Here is a 21,470-nt window from a genome sequence, read left to right as displayed (position 1 = left end):
ACACCAACACTTCGTTCTCGGGAGTCACGTCTTGCGGGGCACGTCCGATGCTTCGATGGTAAGATTGGTTGTACGCTTGCACCAGGTGCGGTAAGATGTCGATGTACTTCAGAGTGTGGTGATGCGTAAAATATTTCCACATGCGTTCTTTCAAAGTGCGTTGAAAACGTTCCACGATGCTGGCTTTGGTTTCGGGATTCTCGGTGGTAAAAAAATGAATGTCACGTTTCTTTAATTCTTTTTGGAAAGCTTGGTTCAGAAATTCGGTACCTTTGTCCGTTTGCCATCGAAGAGGGTGACGACCGCTTTGTTTCAACACTCGTTGCAGGGCTCGCACTAACTCGCTGCTCGATTTGGAAGTCAAGGGCACGACCCAGGCAAATTTGGAAAAGACGTCGATGACACAAAACAAATATTTGTAGCCACGATTGTAGCTGGCCAAATGAGAGACATCGGCTAAATCGGCTTGCCATTGATGATCGATGCCTTCCACTCGGGTGCGACTTCTGGCAAACTTGCGTCGAATGGGTTTGTGTAAAGTGTAGGTAGCTTGTTCTTGTAACCATCGTTGCACTTGAGGTAAACGGAGACTTTTCAGTCGAGTTTTGGCAGCACGATACAATTTTTGAACTCCTGCGTAACCTGCAGGATGCGAGGGATCGTAGTAAATGCTGGCTAAGACTTTTTCCATTTTTTTTGTGTTGGTTGGTGTGTTAATAAGACACCCACTCTTGGAGGATGCTACTCTTTTTCTCTTGGGGTATTTTCTTAGATTGCAATGCTTTGCGTGTGCGGCCAGCAATAGGCGTCGAAGAGGAGAAGGATGTCTGAGCGGGGGATATCGGTTCTTGTTTCACTTCTGTCTTCACTTCTGTCTTCACTTTCTTTTTCTCTTGTGAGGAAGAAGGGGTGGCCATCATCTTTTTAATCCATCCAATTCTGGAGGTAGGTGGTGTTGTTAACTTGCGTACTTTTTCTGGTGGAGTTTGAAACCCTTCCTCTTCTTCTCCTTTTTCTGTCTTGGTCACGGGTACTGGTGGTACTGGTACTGGTACTGGTGATGGTGCTGGACTTTTCATCAAGGTCTTAAAATCTTTCAGAGTGGGTAGAGCTGTTTCGTCTAAAGCTTTCTGGTGAAAGAGTTGCAGTCGTTGCAAGAGTTGACCGTACTTTTGCAATTTTTCTGTTTCGGACAAATCTTGGCGATCCATCAAGGACTGCAATTCGTGTTGTAACTGGGACATCTCGCTCAAATGGGGATTGGGAGGTAAATGCGGGGTGCGTTGTTCTTGCCACCGATGGTATTCCATCCATCGTTTGTAAGGCACTAAAGCTAGTTTTCGTCCTTCCATGAGGTTGTCAGGGGTCGATTCTGAGATCTTGGGACTTCCGAAGGCCTTTTTATCTTGCTCCCACCAGTCCTCCCAACGTGGTTCCCAAGACTCCTTTCAGTATGGGGCCTAACAAGAGAGGTAAAATACCTCCACGTTGCACTAACATCTTCTTTTTTTGACGAATGGGAATTTTCTTTCGAACCATTTGGCGAAGAACTTGACGATGTTTGCTTAAGCATTGTTTCTGGTGTTTGGACAAAGGGATCGTGCCTTTCAAAACGTTCAAACAACATTCGCACACGGTATCGATGACCTCTTTGGAGGCCGTTTGAATGAATTTTTTTCGTAGGGGTGGAGAAGCTTTGGACAGGACAGATAACATGTCCCCATGTTTGGCTAAACGTGGTGGCAGTCCTTTCCTTTTCTTTCCTTGGGGTTTTCTGGAGGGTGACATCTTTGAGTCTTCAGGAGCACCGAAAAAACACTGATACCCGACTTGGTCACAGGCCTTTTTTATACTGGAACGCGTCGCCACTGATTGTCTTTACGTCGTATCAGTTTGAGGACAGGCATGACACGTCGTGCAGGGGTACGCAACGGACTAAATCGAGCCAGTTCTTGCTTGGACAAATCCAGTAAACTTTGTAACATGCCCGATCTTTCTTGAACTTTGATTTTGGGAGAAGGTACTTTGTGAGCAGCAGCCACTGCCACTAAATTGGAAGGTCCTGCCACTGGGGAAGTTCTTTTGGGGGTCATCAACGGAGAAGTTCTTGGTGTGATCAACGTCTCCAAGTACTCTTCAGTTCTGGGTGTCATTAACGGAGAAGTGGACAAACGTGAAGCTGCCGGAGACGCAGTCACCGCCGTGGCAGGTCGTGGTTTGCGAGTATAAGGTTGCGTCCTGGCCGAAGTGCCTCTCTTGCGACTAGTTTTCTGTGGACTTTTCTTTTTCTGGGGGCTTCTTTTCTTTTTCCGGGGTGGTGTCTGGTCAGAGGAGGGTCCTGCCACTGGAGAAGTTCTCCTTGGGGACCTGGTCTTTTTCTTCTTGGGGCTTCGTTGGACTTTTGTCTTGGGTATAACTTTGGGGGCATTAGGATCCCATCTTAAGAGTGAGCGAATGATGACCCCTCCTAGAGTACCGCTCCCTCCAGGTTTCAAAATGATTTGTTTTTTGGTTTGAGTGTCGATGCGGGGATCGGCCAGTTGGACCAAAGCGACTTTGTTTCGATCGAAAAAGCGTTTGGTTTGATGAGGAATCTGAATGATTCCTTGGAGTAATTGACGTGCCGTTACCGTGAACCATCGTAAGACTTCTTTGAGACTAGCTTCTAAGACACGAGCTCGTGTTTGTGGATCTTTTTCTCGACTGATGCCATACAAGGCACGAATCAATTTGACGGGAAGATGCGACTGAAGGGACGTCATGTTCGCACTGAGAGTGAGACAGACGAAAAAGGGTCTGAGGTTTTTATAGATTTTTTATGGGGAGTGAAATGAAGTCGAGGACGGAGACGTGTACAGGACAGGCCCTCCGTCTTGGCACCAGTGGTGAAACAAGTGGGTACGAAATCGCAAATCCTCGGGAGTCGTAGGTTTCAAATCGACGAGTAAATAGGCGTGTGGAGTTTGAGTGGCATCGTCGTACGCCTGAGTCAGCCAAGGCGTTCCTAACTGTTTGGCTAAGACTTGCACTTGCGATTTATCTCGAGGGCTTTTAAACAAGACCACGTAATGCGCATTGAGACTGATGGTGCGATGGGCTTTACTTTGTTGAAACAAATTTTGGGTGATGTAAACGACACTGGCATTACGGTGATGCCCTTTGCGCGTGAACCACAGTTTAATTTCTTCTTCGTCTTCTCCTAACATGTCGTCGAAAATGACCAAATGGGTTTGACGGGAGTCAGAGACGATGCCGTCGTCTTCTTTAGGAATGCCTTCCACAAACACGATGGAATCGCCTTGACTTTCTCGCAAGAGGCTGTACGCCGATTGCCACTCTTTGTAACACCACACGATTTGTTGAGGGGGTCGATCGATCAAATGATGTTTGTGTTCGATCAAACGTTTGACGAATTCGGTTTTGCCCGAGCCGCTAGGTCCAGCAATGAGCATGTTAAAGGGATGGCGAAGATACAAAGCCTCCCAACTGGCACGATCTAAGTGTTCGTCGATGACTTTGACAGTAGAGGAAGAGGGAGCAGAGACAGCAGAGGTAGCCATGGTGTGAGAAATGTCACTTGTGACACGAAAAACAAACAAGACAAGAGTTTATATACTTTTTCAGAACACGTTTATTGAATGTTTCAAACATGAATACGAAAGACAAAAATACATAAAAGCCAAAGGCTTAAGTACAAGAATAAAAGGCACATGATAACCATGAACGTGGAATAAACACAAGTGTCTGTACAACATGTTTTGGGTAAAGTTTTAACCAGTTCTATAGTAGGGGGTAAGGTCACACAAGTGTCCTCCCGAAAGGGTCTTTCAGGCCTGTCCACGACAGTCCTGTCCTGGGTGACGGGTTCTTCTGGCACCGTCACTAACACAGGTTGAAAAGTAACTTTTTTCCTTGAATAACTCTCGTGCATACTGGGCCACCTCTTGTGTCCAAGCCTCAAAACCCTGGTGTCGGTGATGTCCAACATTTGACTCCTAACCAATCTGGTTTCTTCTTCGTCAACGACATGGTAAGTTACTTCAATGAACAATGAACTATCGATCTTGCCTAGGGTTCCTTTTCATATACAGACCAATACCGACGTGACCGTACGGTAAGGTGAAGTGATTGGGAAGTCGCACTCGCTTCTGGTATACAATTTGATAGACTTTTTCCAAGGGTCGACTGACGATGTGGTGAGTGGGTAAACGTACAATCTTGTTCGGTTGATAGGTGGTCACTTTAAAGTTTCCATCCTCTCCCGATTGCAAGGCTTCTTTCAATACCCCAAAGTTGACCACTCGACTGGTACGATGATTCAGAGTCAGTCCTTTCACTTTGCACGTCGTGTGCACTTCTCCTTGTTTGTCCCGGTATTCGTAGCCGTAATTTTTGGGACCACCACTGACGAAACTTAGAATCTTGTCGTCGGGATGCTCGTCTGTCCAGGCTCCTAAACGGTCTCCTTCGATGTCAGGGTGCTGTTGAATCGGGTGATGGATGTAAATGCAACTGTCCGTGTCAAAGTACAGGACGCGTTCTTCTAACAGTTCTAAAGCTTCGTACAATTTTAAGCGAGCATGAGCTGTCACGTAAGCCGCAATGATGACATTTCCAAAAGGGTCGTCTTGTACAAAGTCCAGATCTTCTTCGTAATTGACCAAGATCAAATCCTCTCGAACGACGTCCACGTGTTTCATGTATTTGGTTTTGTCGTGAATCATCTGGAAGTAGCGGGAAGGTTCTGTCAAATATTCCGTCTTGGGTAAACACGGTCGTTGTGCCATTTTACCCCACAAGCAATTTAACATCACTTTGGCAAACGATCGCCTGCCTTCGTTTTTTTCGATGTGGTCTAAAGAGATGCCTTCTTGTGCATAGTATTTCTCTTTGAATTGTATTTGGTCTTCGGGAGTGTGACACCAGGAAGGATAGCCGCTGGTTTCTTGTTTCAGTTTCAAAAAGGCATCCACGTAGTCGGCGAAAATGCCTTTCTGAGTAGGGTCAACCTTGTGGTACTGTTGTGTCTTGGGAAAGTGGCAAATTTCGTACACTTCTAACAGTTGGTATCCCATGTCCAGAGCTTTGAACAATTCCACGCTGACCCAGGTTCCCGTCAAGGCACGTTCTTCCTGGCTGTGATGGCAAGGTTGGTCCTGGTTGCACGTTTCGGCACAAGTACGGCACAAGGGAAACATCAGTTTGCCTTGACAATGGTGAGGTAAGACGGGATGGTATAGGTTCGTGGGAGGCAAAACTTTACACTTGATCAAGCCTTCGTATTGTCGAATGTTTTTCAGGTCGATGTGTTCCGTCAACAATTGCGGGTGCCCTACAGGAAAGCGACAATATTTGCACACGTAGGGATACAGCGAACACACGTCCAAGTATTTGATTTCTTCTCCTTTCTCTTCGTCGGCTTGGTACAGCAAACAGGTGGCATTGGTCCTTCCTCCGTACAAACTATCCCTCGGGTTCAGCGGGTCCATGAACTGGTAACTTTCCACGAGGCGTTTAAACTCGGGATCGGTTTTCAAACGGTGATCGTACTCGTGTTCCCACATTTCCACCACTTGGTATCCTTGCTGTTCTAACTTTAGGCGTCGCTGACAAGTGTCCTGGTACAAGTCTTCCATGGTTCGTTGCAAAAACTGATTTTTAGTGTCACGGTCAGGGTAGCAGACGGGACATCCGTGAAATAAGCAACCGTTAAACTCGTACACGATCTTGGGGTTTTCTAAGTCCCAGCCATCGACCGAATACGTTCCGATGGTCGTTTCGCCTCCTCCGTTGCGGGCATGCTGAATCCATTTGTCTTCCTTGTCGCACAAGTAATGTAACCAACGTAGGGCTTTGACCGAGTATTGACGTTTGACATAGTGGGTCGTTTGAGGACTGATGACAGCCACGGTGTTTTCAGGCATGAATCGTTGGCGGTACACTAAGGAACACGCTTTGGCAATGGTGCAAGATTCTTTCAAAGGATCGACCCCTCCGTGTTCCATGAACAGTTCTCGAAATTTTCCACAGCAACGCCGTAAAATGTCCACGTCGGAACGACAATACTTTAACATTTCTTCCTGAAAGTCGAAGGGGTCAGAGGCATGAGCCTGGTACCAAGCGTAGAAAGCTTCTCGTTGTTCGGTACGCATGTTGTCGGGGTCGTAATAGTGAGCCTCAGGCAAATGGTGTAGAACGGCATGTTGATTGGCTTCCGTATTGAAAAAGTGTGGAAAGTACCCTTTAGCCATTTCTGTCATTCCAAACGTTTTAGGCATTCGACTCAAAGGCATGGCTAAGTAACTCATCGAATCTTTAAACTGTACTTGTCCCACTTGCATGAAAATGATTTTGGCTCCGTTCAAAATCACTTTAGGACGTTCGGTGCCATGTTCCGTATAGTACCTCAAAAGAAACTGTCCATCGTATCCGGAGAAGTTGTGAGCCATCACCGTGGCATGACGATGACAATCTCCGTAACGTTCGATGTCCTCTTGGCTCCACGTCTTGTCGATGGGGTTTAAGACCCATCGGGCAAAATCGGCTAACGTGTTTGGTCCTCGAAAGATTTTTTCACGTCCTCCAGGAATCTTGCTGCAGTGAGGGCAATGACTGAAGATAGGTTCTTGAATGCACTTCTCGCACGCTCGATGAGCCACGCAGAAATTAGGAATGTGAATGCCGGTCTCTTGCATGCATTCGAAATCGAAAAAGATGAAATTGCCTTTCTTCTTGTGACCGTCCTCTTTCTCTGGTGGGGGTTGGTATTTTTGCACGTAGCATTCGTGTTCCAAGTCCACGATGTGGTGACAAATGTGACATTTTTTCTTTCCTCGACATACGTGTGCCTTGGCATTATTGGTAAGTATGCCTTGTCCACAGGTAGGGCACAATCTCAGGAGTTGACAAGCACATTTCTTCTGTGAACCTTGTGTTTTCAAATGTTGTTGGTAACAGGTAGGACTGACAAACGTGCGCAAACAAGTCGAACAAGGCACTGGTCCTTCGCTCAGACAGGGTGGAGAGGCCATACATCCTGGGCATTTCATTCCACAATGCTTGTGTTGCTCTCGATTGTTATAACCATAGTCACATTTCTCACAATAATAACTGTATCCCAGGAATCCAGTGATACTGGTAATGGTATCGAAATGGTCATCGTGATGATAGACATGAATGTATTTTCCGTCCTTAAAATCTTGGCCTCGAAACAACAGAGTTCCACGCATTTCTTGAGGGTGCACTTTCAAGGTGTAGCGTGGAGCTAGGGCATCTTGCAATTTTTGCATCTCAGGAATGCCACAGGGTGTGTCTTTGGACAGTCCGGCTTGTTGCAACAGGAGTTCTGCTTCATTTCGTTGTTTGGCTCGATCGCATCGTTGAATAGTTTTCCAGGTTCTTTTCCATTCTACCGTGTCGTTCTTGTTGGCATAGGTTCGTCCCACCACGATGGCACGGGCTAAACACATCTGGTCTTGAGGGTTGTTAATTCGGACGAGACTCTTTTTGGTGTTGCGAAGGTCGTCCACCAATAACATCTTTTTGCATCCAGTTCCTTGAGGAGGAGAGACGTGGGCCATTTTCAGTGTGGCTTTACCATCGGTGATGTCAAACTGGTCATTAGATTGTTGCACCTGTTGTATCTTGTCCATGACTTTGGAAGGGGTCAGTTCTGCGGGTCTGCTAAACTCGATCCAAACAGGGGATTTCAAACCGTCGTGATCTATGGATAGTGTCAAGCGATCGTCTTCTTTGGCTTGACATTGTCGCTTGAGTGCGGTGAGCAAAGAATCCCACATCTCGGTGATAAACCCTTCTGCTTTCTCCAAGGGTACGTCGGCCTTGAAATCTTTAAACTTCACCGTGTAGGTGTAAGCCGTGGTTCTAAATTTTCTAGAGGAGCGCTTTTCCGTCTCTCGAATGGAATAGTACTTTTCAGGGTTGACTAAGGGTGGTGAACTTGGTTTAGAGGGTTCGGAATCTGGTTCACTCATGTCCTCTTCAAAATCACTGGCATGAATTTGTGCCAAGATTTCAGCCCTGGTACGAGGCGATAGATCACGTTTCTGCCTCTTACTTTCTTCTTCTTCTTTCTTCTCGAATGAATGGGATCGTTTCATCTTGAGTGCAAAACGTCAAATGACTCAAGTTTAAACACCATAGACTAATTTATAGTCTTGGCAAACCAGCGTATATAAAAAGGGTGTGTGTCTTGTCCTTTCACTATTCATTTCACTCTCAAGCTGAGCACAGCAATGGAAGAGACTACCCAGATGGAACGTTTCGTCAGAGCTTTGCGAGGGGTCATTAGAAAATTCTCTTCAGACCAGCCGACGGACTACTCTCCTTCCTTTCGAGATAAAAGTCAAGATACTTGCTATATCTGTCAGAAGAAAGGGCATTGGTCTTCAGAGTGTCCAGACCGTCAAAAAAAGAAAACAAACAGGGGCTAAAAGAGACAAAAGTCAAGATACCTGTTATTATTGTCAAGAAAAAGGACATTGGTCTCCAGATTGCCCAAAAAAGAAACAAGAGGAGTCAGAAGAAAAGAAGGATTCTTCAGAAGAAGAGAGGGATTCTTCGGAAGAAGAGAGGGATTCTTCGAAAGAAGAGAGGGATTCTTCAGAGGAAGAAGAGGAAGAAAGAAGACAATTCTATTTACAAGAAGCAAAGAAACAGGAGAAGAAAAGAAGAAGGGAAGAAAATGAGGAAAAAACGGTGAAGAAATTAAAAAAACAGAGAGACTAAACAAGGAGAAAGAAGAAGTCAATGAACTTTTAATTAAAGTGTTCTGTGGTGAATTGTGAATTGGATTGTAAAAAAATGGATAAAAGAATACATGAATGATATAAGGTAAGTGTCTTTGAGTTCTGATTTTTAAAATAAGAAGCTACACTCACGCACTCATACACAGACACGTACTATAAGGTAAAATGGGTGGGGTTTATTCTTGAGTTATTGGCAAATTGAAATTGTATTTCTTTTCGAGAAATGTGGGTGGCCCTGAAAAGGGCCTCTTTATTTTGGTGTAGGGGTGAGTTTAACCAATCAACTTTAACTGCCTTAAGCCTTTGCCACGGCCAAGGCCTACTTCTGATGATTGGGTTGAAATCACTAAGGGTGGTACGACAGGCTTAGTCACAGGGTTGGCGTGTTTAGCTCGGGAAGGTCGTATTCTCTTCGGTCGTGATAAAGAAGTCTGATACATTTATTTCAGACTTCTTAACTCCGCTAAAATGTCCAACAGTACCGTAGCCGTTTGATTTTCACCCTCTTGTTTCTTTGCTGCTACTTCTTCTTGCTGTTGTTGCTGTTGTTTTTTTCTTACCTCTTCTTGTTGCTGTTGCTGTTGCTGTAGGAGAAAAGCTTGTTCCGCTTCCTTTTGTCGTTGCATAAATTTCTCCAATTCTTCTTTCTGTCTCTGTCTAAAATTCTCCACTTGCGGTAATGAAGAAGGTAACGAAGGTTCCGGAACAAATTCTTGCGAGGTAAGAAAATCCACAAAATCCCAATGTACCTCTTCTGAAAGTAAGTCCGGGTTCCCTTGGGCAGTCTCCCCTGCTGGTGCACCCCAATGGATCGTTTTCTGAGTTTCCGTCATGTTGAATCACTGTCGCATAGATTGACTGCACACAAGCGCTAACGAATCTATATAGACCACGTGACGTCACAGACTGCTCTCTTCGGATTGGATGCGAGCTGACTGAATTTTGTAACGCGTGTTCGGATTGGTAAATGAATTCAATCCGTTTCAATCCTTCCTGTACCTATAAATAAGCGCAGTTCACTGCATTGATTCACTTGTTCTCGTTGCTTCAAGATGTGGACCGATGTGCAATCTTCTACGCTTGTGTCTTCCATGATGTTCCGGACGGACATGCTCATGTATGTCCGAGCCAAGTGGACCGTTGTCCACAGGACAAACACCAGCCTGTGGATACGTAGGATCTACGTTGAAAGACAAGGATGCCTGAAAAGAGTGCTGATTTACGGACCAACAGTGAGACGTAGCCTAAGGACAAGAAGAAGACCAATGCGGTACCATTTATGTTAATGAATACATTAACATAAACCCAAAGGCCCTTTTCAGGGCCAGCCATATTTCTCGAAAAGAGATAGCCTTTCCATTGCCTACCCTTTTTTAAAATTTAAATTTAAATTTAAATTTAAATTTAAAATTTTTTTTAAAAAATCCCAAAAGCCCAAACTCTATTCCCCATGTTAATTTCCCCTTGTCGCTAGACAGACCCACACTATAGTTCCATGTTAAATTCCCTTTGTCGCTAGAGTGACCCACGATTTTTCTCCATGTTAATTTCCCTTGTTGCTAATCTGACCCACGATTTTTCACCATGTTAAATTTCCCTTGTCGCTAATCTGACCCAGGGGTCTCTGTAATGCTAATTCCCATTGTCGCTAATGTACCCCACTTAACTACTGGCATCATTTCACGATACGACATTAAAAACTGAATATGCTTCACATATCAAATAAAATACAAATGTAACACTTACCGTTATGTCTGTGGAACAAAAATGGAGAACGTTCACTCCTTGACAAATCCAAAGACCAGTGTGTCACTTAGAAAACAAACTTGCCTTAAATCTACCGGAGACTGTGTATTGGTAAGGGTAAAATACCCGTGCATACCGTGCTTTTAGTGTCTCTTATGCAAGCGATATACTACGAGATACATGCTAGTTCAGTTGCTTACCTAGAAAAACAATTATCCCCACCTAGATAACGTTGTACGCATGTACGACGAAAATGATCAAATCGTTCCAAGTTATTTTTTGCCTTATTCTGTGATATCATGGTATCTGAATACATATCTGAACTTTAGGAAATGAGTTGAATTTACGTAAGAATAAGAAATGCGCACGTAATCTTTGGAAATAAAATTAATATATATATATATATATATATATATATATATATATATATATATATATATATATATATATATATATATATATATATATATATATATATATATAAAGAGAGAGAATGACAGATTTTGTTTAATCTGATTGAATTTATAACTGTCCCTTTACCTTGTAAAATATTTGATCTCCCTTTTGGTTTTGTTGTACTATCACCTACTTTATGACGTGTGGTGTTATATATTTTTCTTTTGTTTAATTTCTCAGATAAACGACTGGGTTCAATCTATGGCCATGAAGTACAAACCTATTACAACCATATTCAACATTACCGACTCCTTCGAAGGTCGGCCTATGTTAGGGCTAAAGGTAATATAATAAATCCATAATTCATAACTTTTTTATCAGTGACGTCATCCGTTGAATCAACCAATCAGAATGAATGGAGTTTGTGAAGGAGGTGCACTGGGGTGGGGTGGGGTGGGGAGTGGTAATCCCAAAATGTACTCCTACCGTACATGGGGCTGTATTTGTAATTTTACGGATATTTTTCCAAGTTAAAGCAACCAAATAAAAAAAAAAATTGAAAACATGTCTTGTATCCGGTGGATTGCCTGACAGTGTGTTTGTGTGTGTGTGTGATTGTCACGTTTTCTTAATTACAAATTAATTTAAATTCAAGGTAATGTCTCACTACATCTATAACAATCGATATTGTGTTTAATTTTCAGTAGAATTTGTGTACTAATGCATACGTATTGCATTTTAAGATCATGTATTTTTCATGTTTGTATCACATGGAAATGTCTGGCATGTCCAAAAATATTCCTAACTTTCAAAATACTCTTCGTATGAATTGTATGAAGCAATTTCATCGCACACTTCTACAACTGTAAATTGCTTCCATAACGTAGGCAGCTTCTAAATGCAGAAGTATTTTGCCATTCCAGATACAGTTGTCATACGTGGCAGGTGACATCCCTAAAGGGCTTTGATATGCAGTAAGATTTCCTAATTAATCTGCAATCCTAAGAACACCAGAAGCAGTTCCAAAGATCAAAATTACACAGAATGATCTTCATTCTGTTGATTATGCTTTAAATTTGAATTTGCTTCAGGTCCTAATATAATAAAATTATTATGTTACATGTGATGTTCATGATCCTAGGTAGAACAACAAGTAAGTATCCGTGTTTTTTTCTGACAGCGGAAGCGGTCAATGGGGTCAAAAAGTTGTATATCACCTAGACATAGGTGTCAAACTAAAGATCTTTGATAAAACCTTAGCATCAGAAACGAGATCTGATAATTATAATGTCCTTTATATAGATTTTGTTAACTCATTATTTGATCGATTATTATAATTATTATTATTATTATTATTATTATTATTATTATTATTTTATTGGCCAGCCGGATACGGCAGCTTGACACAAAATACACAAATATGGTCTTTTTCTTAATTGATTTTATCCGATAAATTTATGTGTTAATTTTACACATTAAGCTACTATATCATGAAAGCTCTTGCAAAATTTGGAACAAGTCAACATAGCTTTCCAGTAGAAAAAGTACGGTGAGATAGAATGCTAAGAACTGACAGAAAGGTATACTTCATGTACAGGAAAAAACATTGAAAATGAATTCCATTTTTTGTTTTATTGTTATCTTTTATGCTGAAGGAAAATATAATTTGAAAAAATAAATAGTTTTATATCGGACATAATTCCTAGAAATTTGGATAAATCATAAATTTGAAGAATGATATGCAGTTGCAACAATAATGTATTCACTATTCACAGTTATTTAGATTTATCACTTTTTCACAATATTGTAGATTTATCGCTAATTTAAAATAATGTAGACTTATCACTTTTTCACAATTATGTGGATTTATCACTATTTTACAAGTATATAGATTTATTGATGCTTTACATTTATGTTGATTTATCAATATTTTAGAATTATGTTTTTTACAGTTATGTAGATTTATCAGTATTTTACAATTATGTAGATTTATCATCATTTTACAATTATGTGGATTTATTAATATTTCACAATTATGTAGATTTATCAATATTTTACAAGTATGGTGATTATTCAATATTTTACAAGTATGTATATTTATCAGTATTTTACAGTTATGTAGATTTATTAATATTTTACAAGTATGTGGATTTATCAATATTTTACAATTATGTAGTTTTATCAGTATTTTAAAAACTTCTTAAAGTCTTGATCACTATATACTTCATCATGTTTACTATATTTCTAGTATCAAGTATTCTGTATGCATGTACCATGTATTCTGTATGCATGTACCATGCATTCTGTATGCATGTACCATGCATTCTGTATGCATGTACCATGTATTCTGTATGCATGTACCATGCATTCTGTATGCATGTACCATGCATTCTGTATGCATGTACCATGTATTCTGTATGCATGTACCATGCATTCTGTATGCATGTACCATGTATTCTGTATGCATGTACCAAGTATTCTGTATGCATGTGCCATGTATTCTGTATGCATGTGCCATGCATTCTGTATGCATGTGCCATGTATTCTGTATGCATGTACCATGTATTCTTTATGCATGTACCATGTATTCTGCATGCATGTGCCATGTATTCTGCATGCATATTATTTTTCTTTCATGTGTCGTCGTACAGCGACTTGAGCGTAAATAAACCGTGCTGTTCAGCAGAGAATGGATTTTGTAAAATCTCACTGACCCCTGGAATTGACTTTTTTGTATTTCATTTATTTATTTATTTATTTGTTTGTTTTCTTTTTTCACGTTCTCGTTTTACCAATTTATTTTTATCTCTTAGATTTTAAAATGTTATTCAGGAGCTTTTTGCCGGCATTGAATGGTCTTTTCAGAGAAGGCAACTAAAAAGATGGAAGAAAAAAATGACCTTCGCTTGTCAATAGAAATTTAAATATCACTAAGATTTTTTTTCTCTCGCTGCTTTTCTAATATAAAATATGGTATATAGTGGATTGTACTATTTATGGCTTATCTTTGCATGTCTATCTTTTTCACTCAGACTGGTTGTTTATGATTTGTGCTCACAATTTGTCTAACACATTTTACAGATAAGCTCCCAATCAGAGATCGAAAGAAAAGGCTTTTGGATAGAAGGTGGGATTCATGCTAGAGAGTGGATTGCTCCTGCCACTGTCATCTACATGGCTGGATATGTAAGAATAACTACACAGTGACACAGTACAGTTTGTTACCAACACACTCCCACTGGGATTCGCCCAGACATTATTCCTCCTGATGTCGTGTACATACTCAAACGTTTTGGTTCCCTGTTTTAGAATGTTTGCTCAGGAACTAAGCCTTCTGAAGGAAATAACCAGTCTAGAAATTTCATTTTTGTGACAAACAATAGTAATTGATAAAACAATATTTGTGACAGTGATCACAATGTGCATCCGTCCGATCAGAGTCAACCTTTGTTGAAAGGTTCATTCATCAAACGACCCTAGTTTTGTATTACTAAGACCACAGCATCTAGTCGCTTGCTAATCCATAACTTTATTGGCTTTCGAATTATTTTAGGACGAAGGGTGGGAGTTGAGTGGTATGGTAGATAAGATTTTCACGTCCTTTTTACTAACTTTTTCCCTGATTATGAAATGTATCGTATCTTATTTTTCATGATTATGTATATTTACCTTTCTATCTGAAAGTCATTCTCTTTTATCGTTGGACTACATAAACACGGATGGATACAGTTTAGCATAGCCTTGTATTCCTGAACTCCTCTACATCATTTACGACAAAAATGAGACCTAACAATGGTTTCACGTGACTCAGATATATAGTTGGATACTTATCTAATAAACTTACTTAATGACTGACTAACGTAGCGTCTCTTATTTATTCTTATTCCTCCAGATACTGGATCATTATAAGAGTAACCCTGAAATGAATACATTGCTCGACATGTTTGACTGGTACTTTGTGCCTGTGGTTAACCCTGACGGCTACGAATACACTTGGTCAAAGGTAAGATTGGAACCATTTTTTCTCTCAACTTCTCCTCACTTTGATCTATGGCATTTAAAAAAGATATCATAGAATTTTGTTTGGATGCATCTTGATTTCAAATGTTTTATTTTTTTTTCCTTCTTCCCCCCCCCCTTTCTCTCTCTCTCTCTCTCTCTCTCTCTCTCTCTCACGCACACCACACACACACATACACACACACACACACACACACACACACATATATATATGCACACACATCCGTGCAAATTTTAAAAAGTAGTAAATATTTCAAGGGAAGGGGAGATAAGCAATCTTATTTTGGGGATAGGGACTATGAACTCTGTGTTAAACTTTCAGATGATGTAGGTGTGATTGTATGTCTGCGTATCTATTACAATATAACTTAACTTCTAGTATACAGTTGCGTTTAAACATCCCTGTTCTGATTTCCTTGGAATTGTAAGTCCATGATACCAGTCACTACAACATCGTTTAAAGAGTTCATAGGTTATTTTGGAAAATAAACATCAATGGCAATATAATCGTCATGGCTCAATAGGCCGATTACTTACGCACAAAGAAGTGTAAACTTAAGCCTTGTTCATTTGAATGAAAACTATTTTATTGTGCATAACTCTGTTATGGTTATTACGATGTTTATTTGAATTAGGTGGAAGCATGACACTTAGTCATTGTTTAACTTAATTGTCTTCAAAATGCGCATTTTCGTGAATTAGGTGTGTGTGGCAGTTAGTCATTGTTTAACTTAATTATATTCAAAGTACGCATTTACGTGAATTAGGTGTGTGTGGCAGTTAGTCATTGTTTAACTTAATTATATTCAAAGTACGCATTTACGTGAATTAGGTGTGTGTGGCAGTTAGTCATTGTTTAACTTAATTATATTCAAAGTACGCATTTACGTGAATTAGGTGTGTGTGGCAGTTAGTCATTGTTTAACTTAATTATATTCAAAGTACGCATTTACGTGAATTAGGTGTATGTGGCAGTTAGTCATTGTTTAACTTAATTATATTCAAAGTACGTTTTGTTGAGTGAAAGTAACATTTAAATCTTTTCCATTTTCCATTCATTGTCATATTCACAGGACGTTCATATTAGCACCATAAACACAAACAACAAAGTTTAGCATAAATCGGAGTATATGTCTGTTATAGATGTCTCAGTAGCATACTACACAATACATTGAATCGTACGAGTTGAAACAACCAGATACACGGTATTACAGATGTCTCTGTAACACTGGTCAACAGTGAAATCATTACTGACTTGAAAAGGCCCTAATCTGTAGTATTTTGGTGTGCCGAACACGAATATAACCGTGAAAAATTTGTATTGGCTCTCGTTTTGAAGATATTCATATACCTCATTTTCTATGTTTCACTGTGTAAATTTCTCCAGTAGGACTGCAGCAACATCCGGAATAATGATGTAACATTGCATAATACCATCATGCTCACATCATCCACAGTTGATTGCATCATTTTCTGATGCAATGCAATACTAATGCCATGCGGCTGCTGAAGTAAGTTGACGTCAGCAGTGTACTATACATGTGTAGGCCTATTATACTAATGCCAGGCGGCTGCTGAAGCTGACGTAAGCAGTGTACTATATAAAGCCCAATCAGATAGGTTCAGCATTTAAAATATTTTAGACGTTGTGCGAGACAGTTCAAGCTACTGTTACATAAAACTTATTATTTTATCCATTTACGTACAATAAAGAACAGTAATGCCTCGAAAGTGTGTTAATACCGCGGACAATTTTTGCTATATTTGTGGGGAAGTGACATTTGCCAACCAGAAGAAAAGTATCAATTCTCAAGTGAAGAAGGCATATCATCTTTACTTCGGATGCAAGGTTGGTGACCAAGACAAGCCTTGGGCTCCGCATATATGCTGTGCTACATGTACAACACAGCTTTCACAGTGGTTGAATTGCAAAAGGTCATCAATGCCGTTTGCAGTCCCAATGGTGTGGAGAGAGCCAAGCAACCACCTAAATGACTGTTACTTCTGCTTGGTTCCTCCTCTTTCCGGCGGAATAACGAAGCGAAAGAAGTCGAGAATAGTCTACCCAAACATTCCGTCTGCATTGAGACCAGTTCCACATGGTGAGGGACTTCCTATTCCAGAACCTCCAGCAGAACATTCTCTTGATTCATCTGACGAAGACAAAGGTGAGTCGACCTGTTCTTCTCCTGGTCCATCAGCATGCAGTGATCCAGATTTTCACTGTGGTGCATCATCAACCCCACACAGAATAACACAGGAAGAACTAAATGACCTGATTCGTGATTTGGACTTATCAAAGAACAAGGCAGAATTGCTAGGATCAAGACTCCAACAATGGAATCTTCTAGAAGAAGATGTCACAATTACTGCATATCGAAAGCGCCACCAGCAATTGGAGCCTTTCTTCAGAAAGGAAAGTAATCTGATATTCTGTTCCGATATTGAGGGCCTCATGAATGCTTTAAAAATCACTCATGACCCACAAGAATGGAGACTATTTGTGGACTCTTCGAAACTGAGTCTCAAGGCTGTGCTTTTGCACAATGGAAACATTCTTCCATCTATTCCAGTAGCGTATGCTGTCCACATGAAAGAGACATACGATAACTTAAGGCAGCTACTGAATTCCATTGAGTATAACAAGTACAGCTGGCACCTCTGTGGTGATTTGAAGGTAGTTGCCCTTTTAATGGGACTGCAGCAAGGATATACAAAATACATGTGTTTCTTATGCGAGTGGGATAGCCGAGCAAGGGAAATGCACTACATGAGGAAGGAATGGACTCACAGGCAGAATGTAGCCATTGGAGAGAAGAATATCCAACACCCAGCTCTGGTTGAGGCTCAGAAAATCTTGCTACCACCCCTTCACATCAAACTAGGTTTGATGAAGAACTTCGTGAAAGCCATTGACCGGACTTTGCCAGCATTCCGATACCTGCATGAAAAATTCCCTCGACTCAGCGAAGCAAAGATTAAAGAGGGAGTTTTTGTGGGTCCTCAGATTCGAGAGCTTTTCAAAGATGACCGGTTCAACAACTTGCTGGAAGGTGACGCGAAACAAGCATGGAATGCTTTTCGCCTAGTTTCTACAAACTTCCTCGGAAATGTTAGGGCAGAAAACTATAAGGAACTAGTAGAAGACATGTTGATGAAGTATAAGAAACTTGGCTGCAATATGTCTCTAAAGATTCACTTCCTTCATTCCCATTTGGATTTCTTTCCTAGCAACTGTGGTATTGTTAGTGATGAACACGGCGAACGTTTTCATCAAGATATCGCAACAATGGAACAAAGATACCAGGGAAAATGGTCCACTACAATGCTGGCTGACTACTGCTGGACACTCCTCAGAGATGCTCCCGAACAGCTGTACAAGAGACAGGCGAAGAAATCTAAGATGTAGTCAATGACTTGATTTTTTATAGGTAGGCTATTACAGTTGACCTTTTACTATTGGAATGCATTTCGTTATGTAAACATTAATTTCTTGCAGATTACAAAAAAACTAGAGCCAATTTTGCAATTTGACTGTCATATTCGTGTTCAGCACATACAAATTGATAAGAATTGACTAATTTTATTTCAGTAACATGACTTTTGTAAAAATTTGTTGTCCAGTGTAATATTCTATATATCATAAATTGAATCGTACGAGTTGAAACAACCAGAGACACGGTGTTACAGATGTCTATGTAATATTCTATATATCATAAATTGAATCGTACGAGTTGAAACAACCAGATACACGGTGTTACATATGTCTCTGTAATATTCTATATATCATAAATTGAATCGTACGAGTTGAAACAACCAGAGACACGGTGTTACAGATGTCTCTGTAATATTCTATATATCATAAATTGAATCATAGGAGCTGAAACAACCAGAGACATAGTGTTATAGCTGAAACTGTAAGAACATTACCAGTTATTACGTTGAACTTCGTGAAAGACATACATGTCTCTGCACAAACATTACCATTCATTGTACGTTGATTTGGTAAAAGACAAGTATATCGCTGTAAGTACTTTAATGTTCATTTTATGTTGTACTTCGTGAAAGACGTCAGTACCTCTGTAAGAACTTTACCATACTTTGATGTCTCTGAAAGAACTTTATTGTTCTTTGTATATTGTACTTGATAATAGACATCATTGTCTCTGTAAGAACTTTACCGTTCTTCGTACGTTGTGCTTGGTGAAAGACATGTATGTCTCTGTAAGAACTTTACCGTTCTTGGGATGCTGAGAAGAGAGGTTTATATTTTTTTTACAAAGCAGTGTTAGGAGGCTAGGCACAATTTGCCTGTATATGACGGTGGTTGTCCTCACCTTATCTGTATAATTCTATATAGTGGCATCTGAACGGAGATTTTTCCGGCCATTTTAGCCTTGCTTTTTGGTCAGGAGTATGATAAATGTCTTTACGATGCATTAATACTTTAGTTTAACTTTTACCGAGCCGGGTGTACATAGAATGGTCAAGGGAAACAACTCATATAATTCAATTCATATGATTTGATTTTCCGTCCCCAGATGCTATTCTGTGCTTAAGTGAGGATGGGGTCGCAATTTATGTCCTGTCTTTAATTTTCGCAGTCCAGATATCGTGTTTCGCGTTCAAGTGGTAAATTGAGATTTTGATACTTTTTTGATATGTCTAGGTCAGTGAATATTCTGGAACGTAAAGACAGCGACTGAATACTTAAGTTCCTTTGGTGTTCCTGCGTTGGTTTCTTTTAATTTGGTGTTTCAAGGCACAGCAACACAAGAAGTTTATTTAGTACCAAGGAAATTGAAGTGAAGTCCGTTGATCAAAAGAAACATCACGGTAGCTGACCCGGGCTAATCTAGTGGAGGATTCATACCTGCACACTTTCGGTAGCGAGTCTGGTATGCCAACCATTGAGCCAGTGCGGCTCGCATTTCCATTAGTTACAGTGGCTACTTACGTTTCATCGAACACAGAGTGCTATTTGCACCATCATGAACCTAACGCTTCTATCTGCTACCTTGGTGTTTCTTTGGCCAAACCATGGTACTCCACTTGGCCCAGTACAATATAACCTTAAAAGTGTTACTGCACTGTAAAAATACCATACACAACCAACAATCATGACCATATTTCGCAGGTTCCGCTATATTTCTGTGTTTCCTTCTAGGATCGGATGTGGAGAAAAACACGGTCTCGACATGGCGTGTGTATAGGCGTGGACCCCAACAGAAATTGGGATATGGAATGGTGTAGTATGTATCTAATGTTGTAATCGAGTTGGAAAGCAGCCTTCTCTTTGAATGATCAAGGCTGCCATGCTTTTATCTTAACAATGTATTACGTCAGTCTTGGAACTTTGCATAATGTGTGGGATATATTATGTCACTTTGGGAACTTCATCCACAATCACTTTGAAACAGTAAAGCGAGTTGTAGTTTTGCGCTTGGTTTTAAATCACACTGATAATTGCAAACATCTCACGTATCAGAAGCATTATTTATTTGCATGTAGTGCTCCATGCATAGGAAAGTCCAGTAGAACTTTGTTTTAATTAGGACATATGCCGTATAATATAGTTTAATAATTATACAAAATATAAATTGGCAGTTTCAGTAACTGTACGCGTACAAATTGTCTGGGAGAAAAACCTATACGCGAAACAATCGTTACAGCCCTAGCCTATCCACTATGAAAGGTCCATTTCACAACATGGTTGTTATATGATTGTCAGTATATACCAGGGGCGAGGGGTATTTAATTTTGGGATAGGATGGGATTTTTTGTGTATTTAACAAATCTAAAGTAGAATTGAAATGCACAAATAAAGTTATAGTCTCACGATATGGTATGGAATTCTGAGTAACAACATTGCGGGAGATATCAAGCTTTATGTAGTATGGTTTGCCGTTGCATTTCTCCCACCCCTTCAGCAGATATTTCTTGCTCCCTAATCACTCAGAATTATCTCCTCCTTGAAAACATGATGTGCGCTCTTCGCTAGTTCAGTTGTCTTACAAATGAATATTGCCGAATGCGGAGGTATTTTGTATACAATAATAGATAAAGCTTTACACCTACATTTGGTCACTCAGTGTTATGGAGACGTATTTCAATCACAAAGCTTCAATGAATCTATATCTACTCCACAATCTGTGAAACTGCAAAAGATTTGGGGTTTTTTACCAATCACTTCCATGTATGCATTGGACTGTGGAATAATCGCAAGAACTACTTATCTCCGAAACTAAAGAGCTTGAGAGTGAAGGTTCCTCAATTTGTTCGTTTGACATAAATACATGTTAACACATTTGTACGAATAATTTTGTCTCATTTAAATTACAGTCAGGACATCTATCAGACTTACTTTGGTATGTCATGACAACAAAGTAAAGGGATCAAGTGTGTGCATCTGTGGGCTAATGGGCTATTAAGACAGAGATGGATAACATTAGGGATAATAAGCAAAACTGTATTGTTCCTTTCAAGATAGCAGAGACACTGTATGCAGCGGCGATGGTGCAGAATGACGATTTGTTCGTA

The 21,470-nt window shown here is 40.3% G+C and overlaps 1 protein-coding gene across 5 annotated transcripts in view; it reads left to right on the top strand.

The window, feature by feature from the left end:
* LOC149785878 (carboxypeptidase B-like) overlaps window positions 1–21,470 on the top strand; it is a 76,766-nt gene that overhangs the window by 46,976 nt on the left and 8,320 nt on the right. For all 5 annotated transcript variants that reach the window (XM_089979869.1, XM_089979868.1, XM_089979870.1 and 2 more), the window contains 4 exons: window positions 11,151–11,252; window positions 13,992–14,096; window positions 14,803–14,913; window positions 20,098–20,182. In XM_089979869.1, coding sequence (XP_089835995.1) covers window positions 11,151–11,252; window positions 13,992–14,096; window positions 14,803–14,913; window positions 20,098–20,182 — 403 coding nt within the window. The remainder of the gene's footprint in view (window positions 1–11,150; window positions 11,253–13,991; window positions 14,097–14,802; window positions 14,914–20,097; window positions 20,183–21,470) is intronic.

Source organism: Sinohyriopsis cumingii, chromosome 13 (genome assembly GCF_028554795.1).
Source record: "Sinohyriopsis cumingii isolate HCF-2022 chromosome 13, ASM2855479v2, whole genome shotgun sequence".
Classification (NCBI taxonomy): Eukaryota; Metazoa; Mollusca; class Bivalvia; order Unionida; family Unionidae; genus Sinohyriopsis; species Sinohyriopsis cumingii.
Note: the sequence above shows the minus strand (reverse complement) of the source record. Positions and strands in the feature narration are given on the sequence as shown.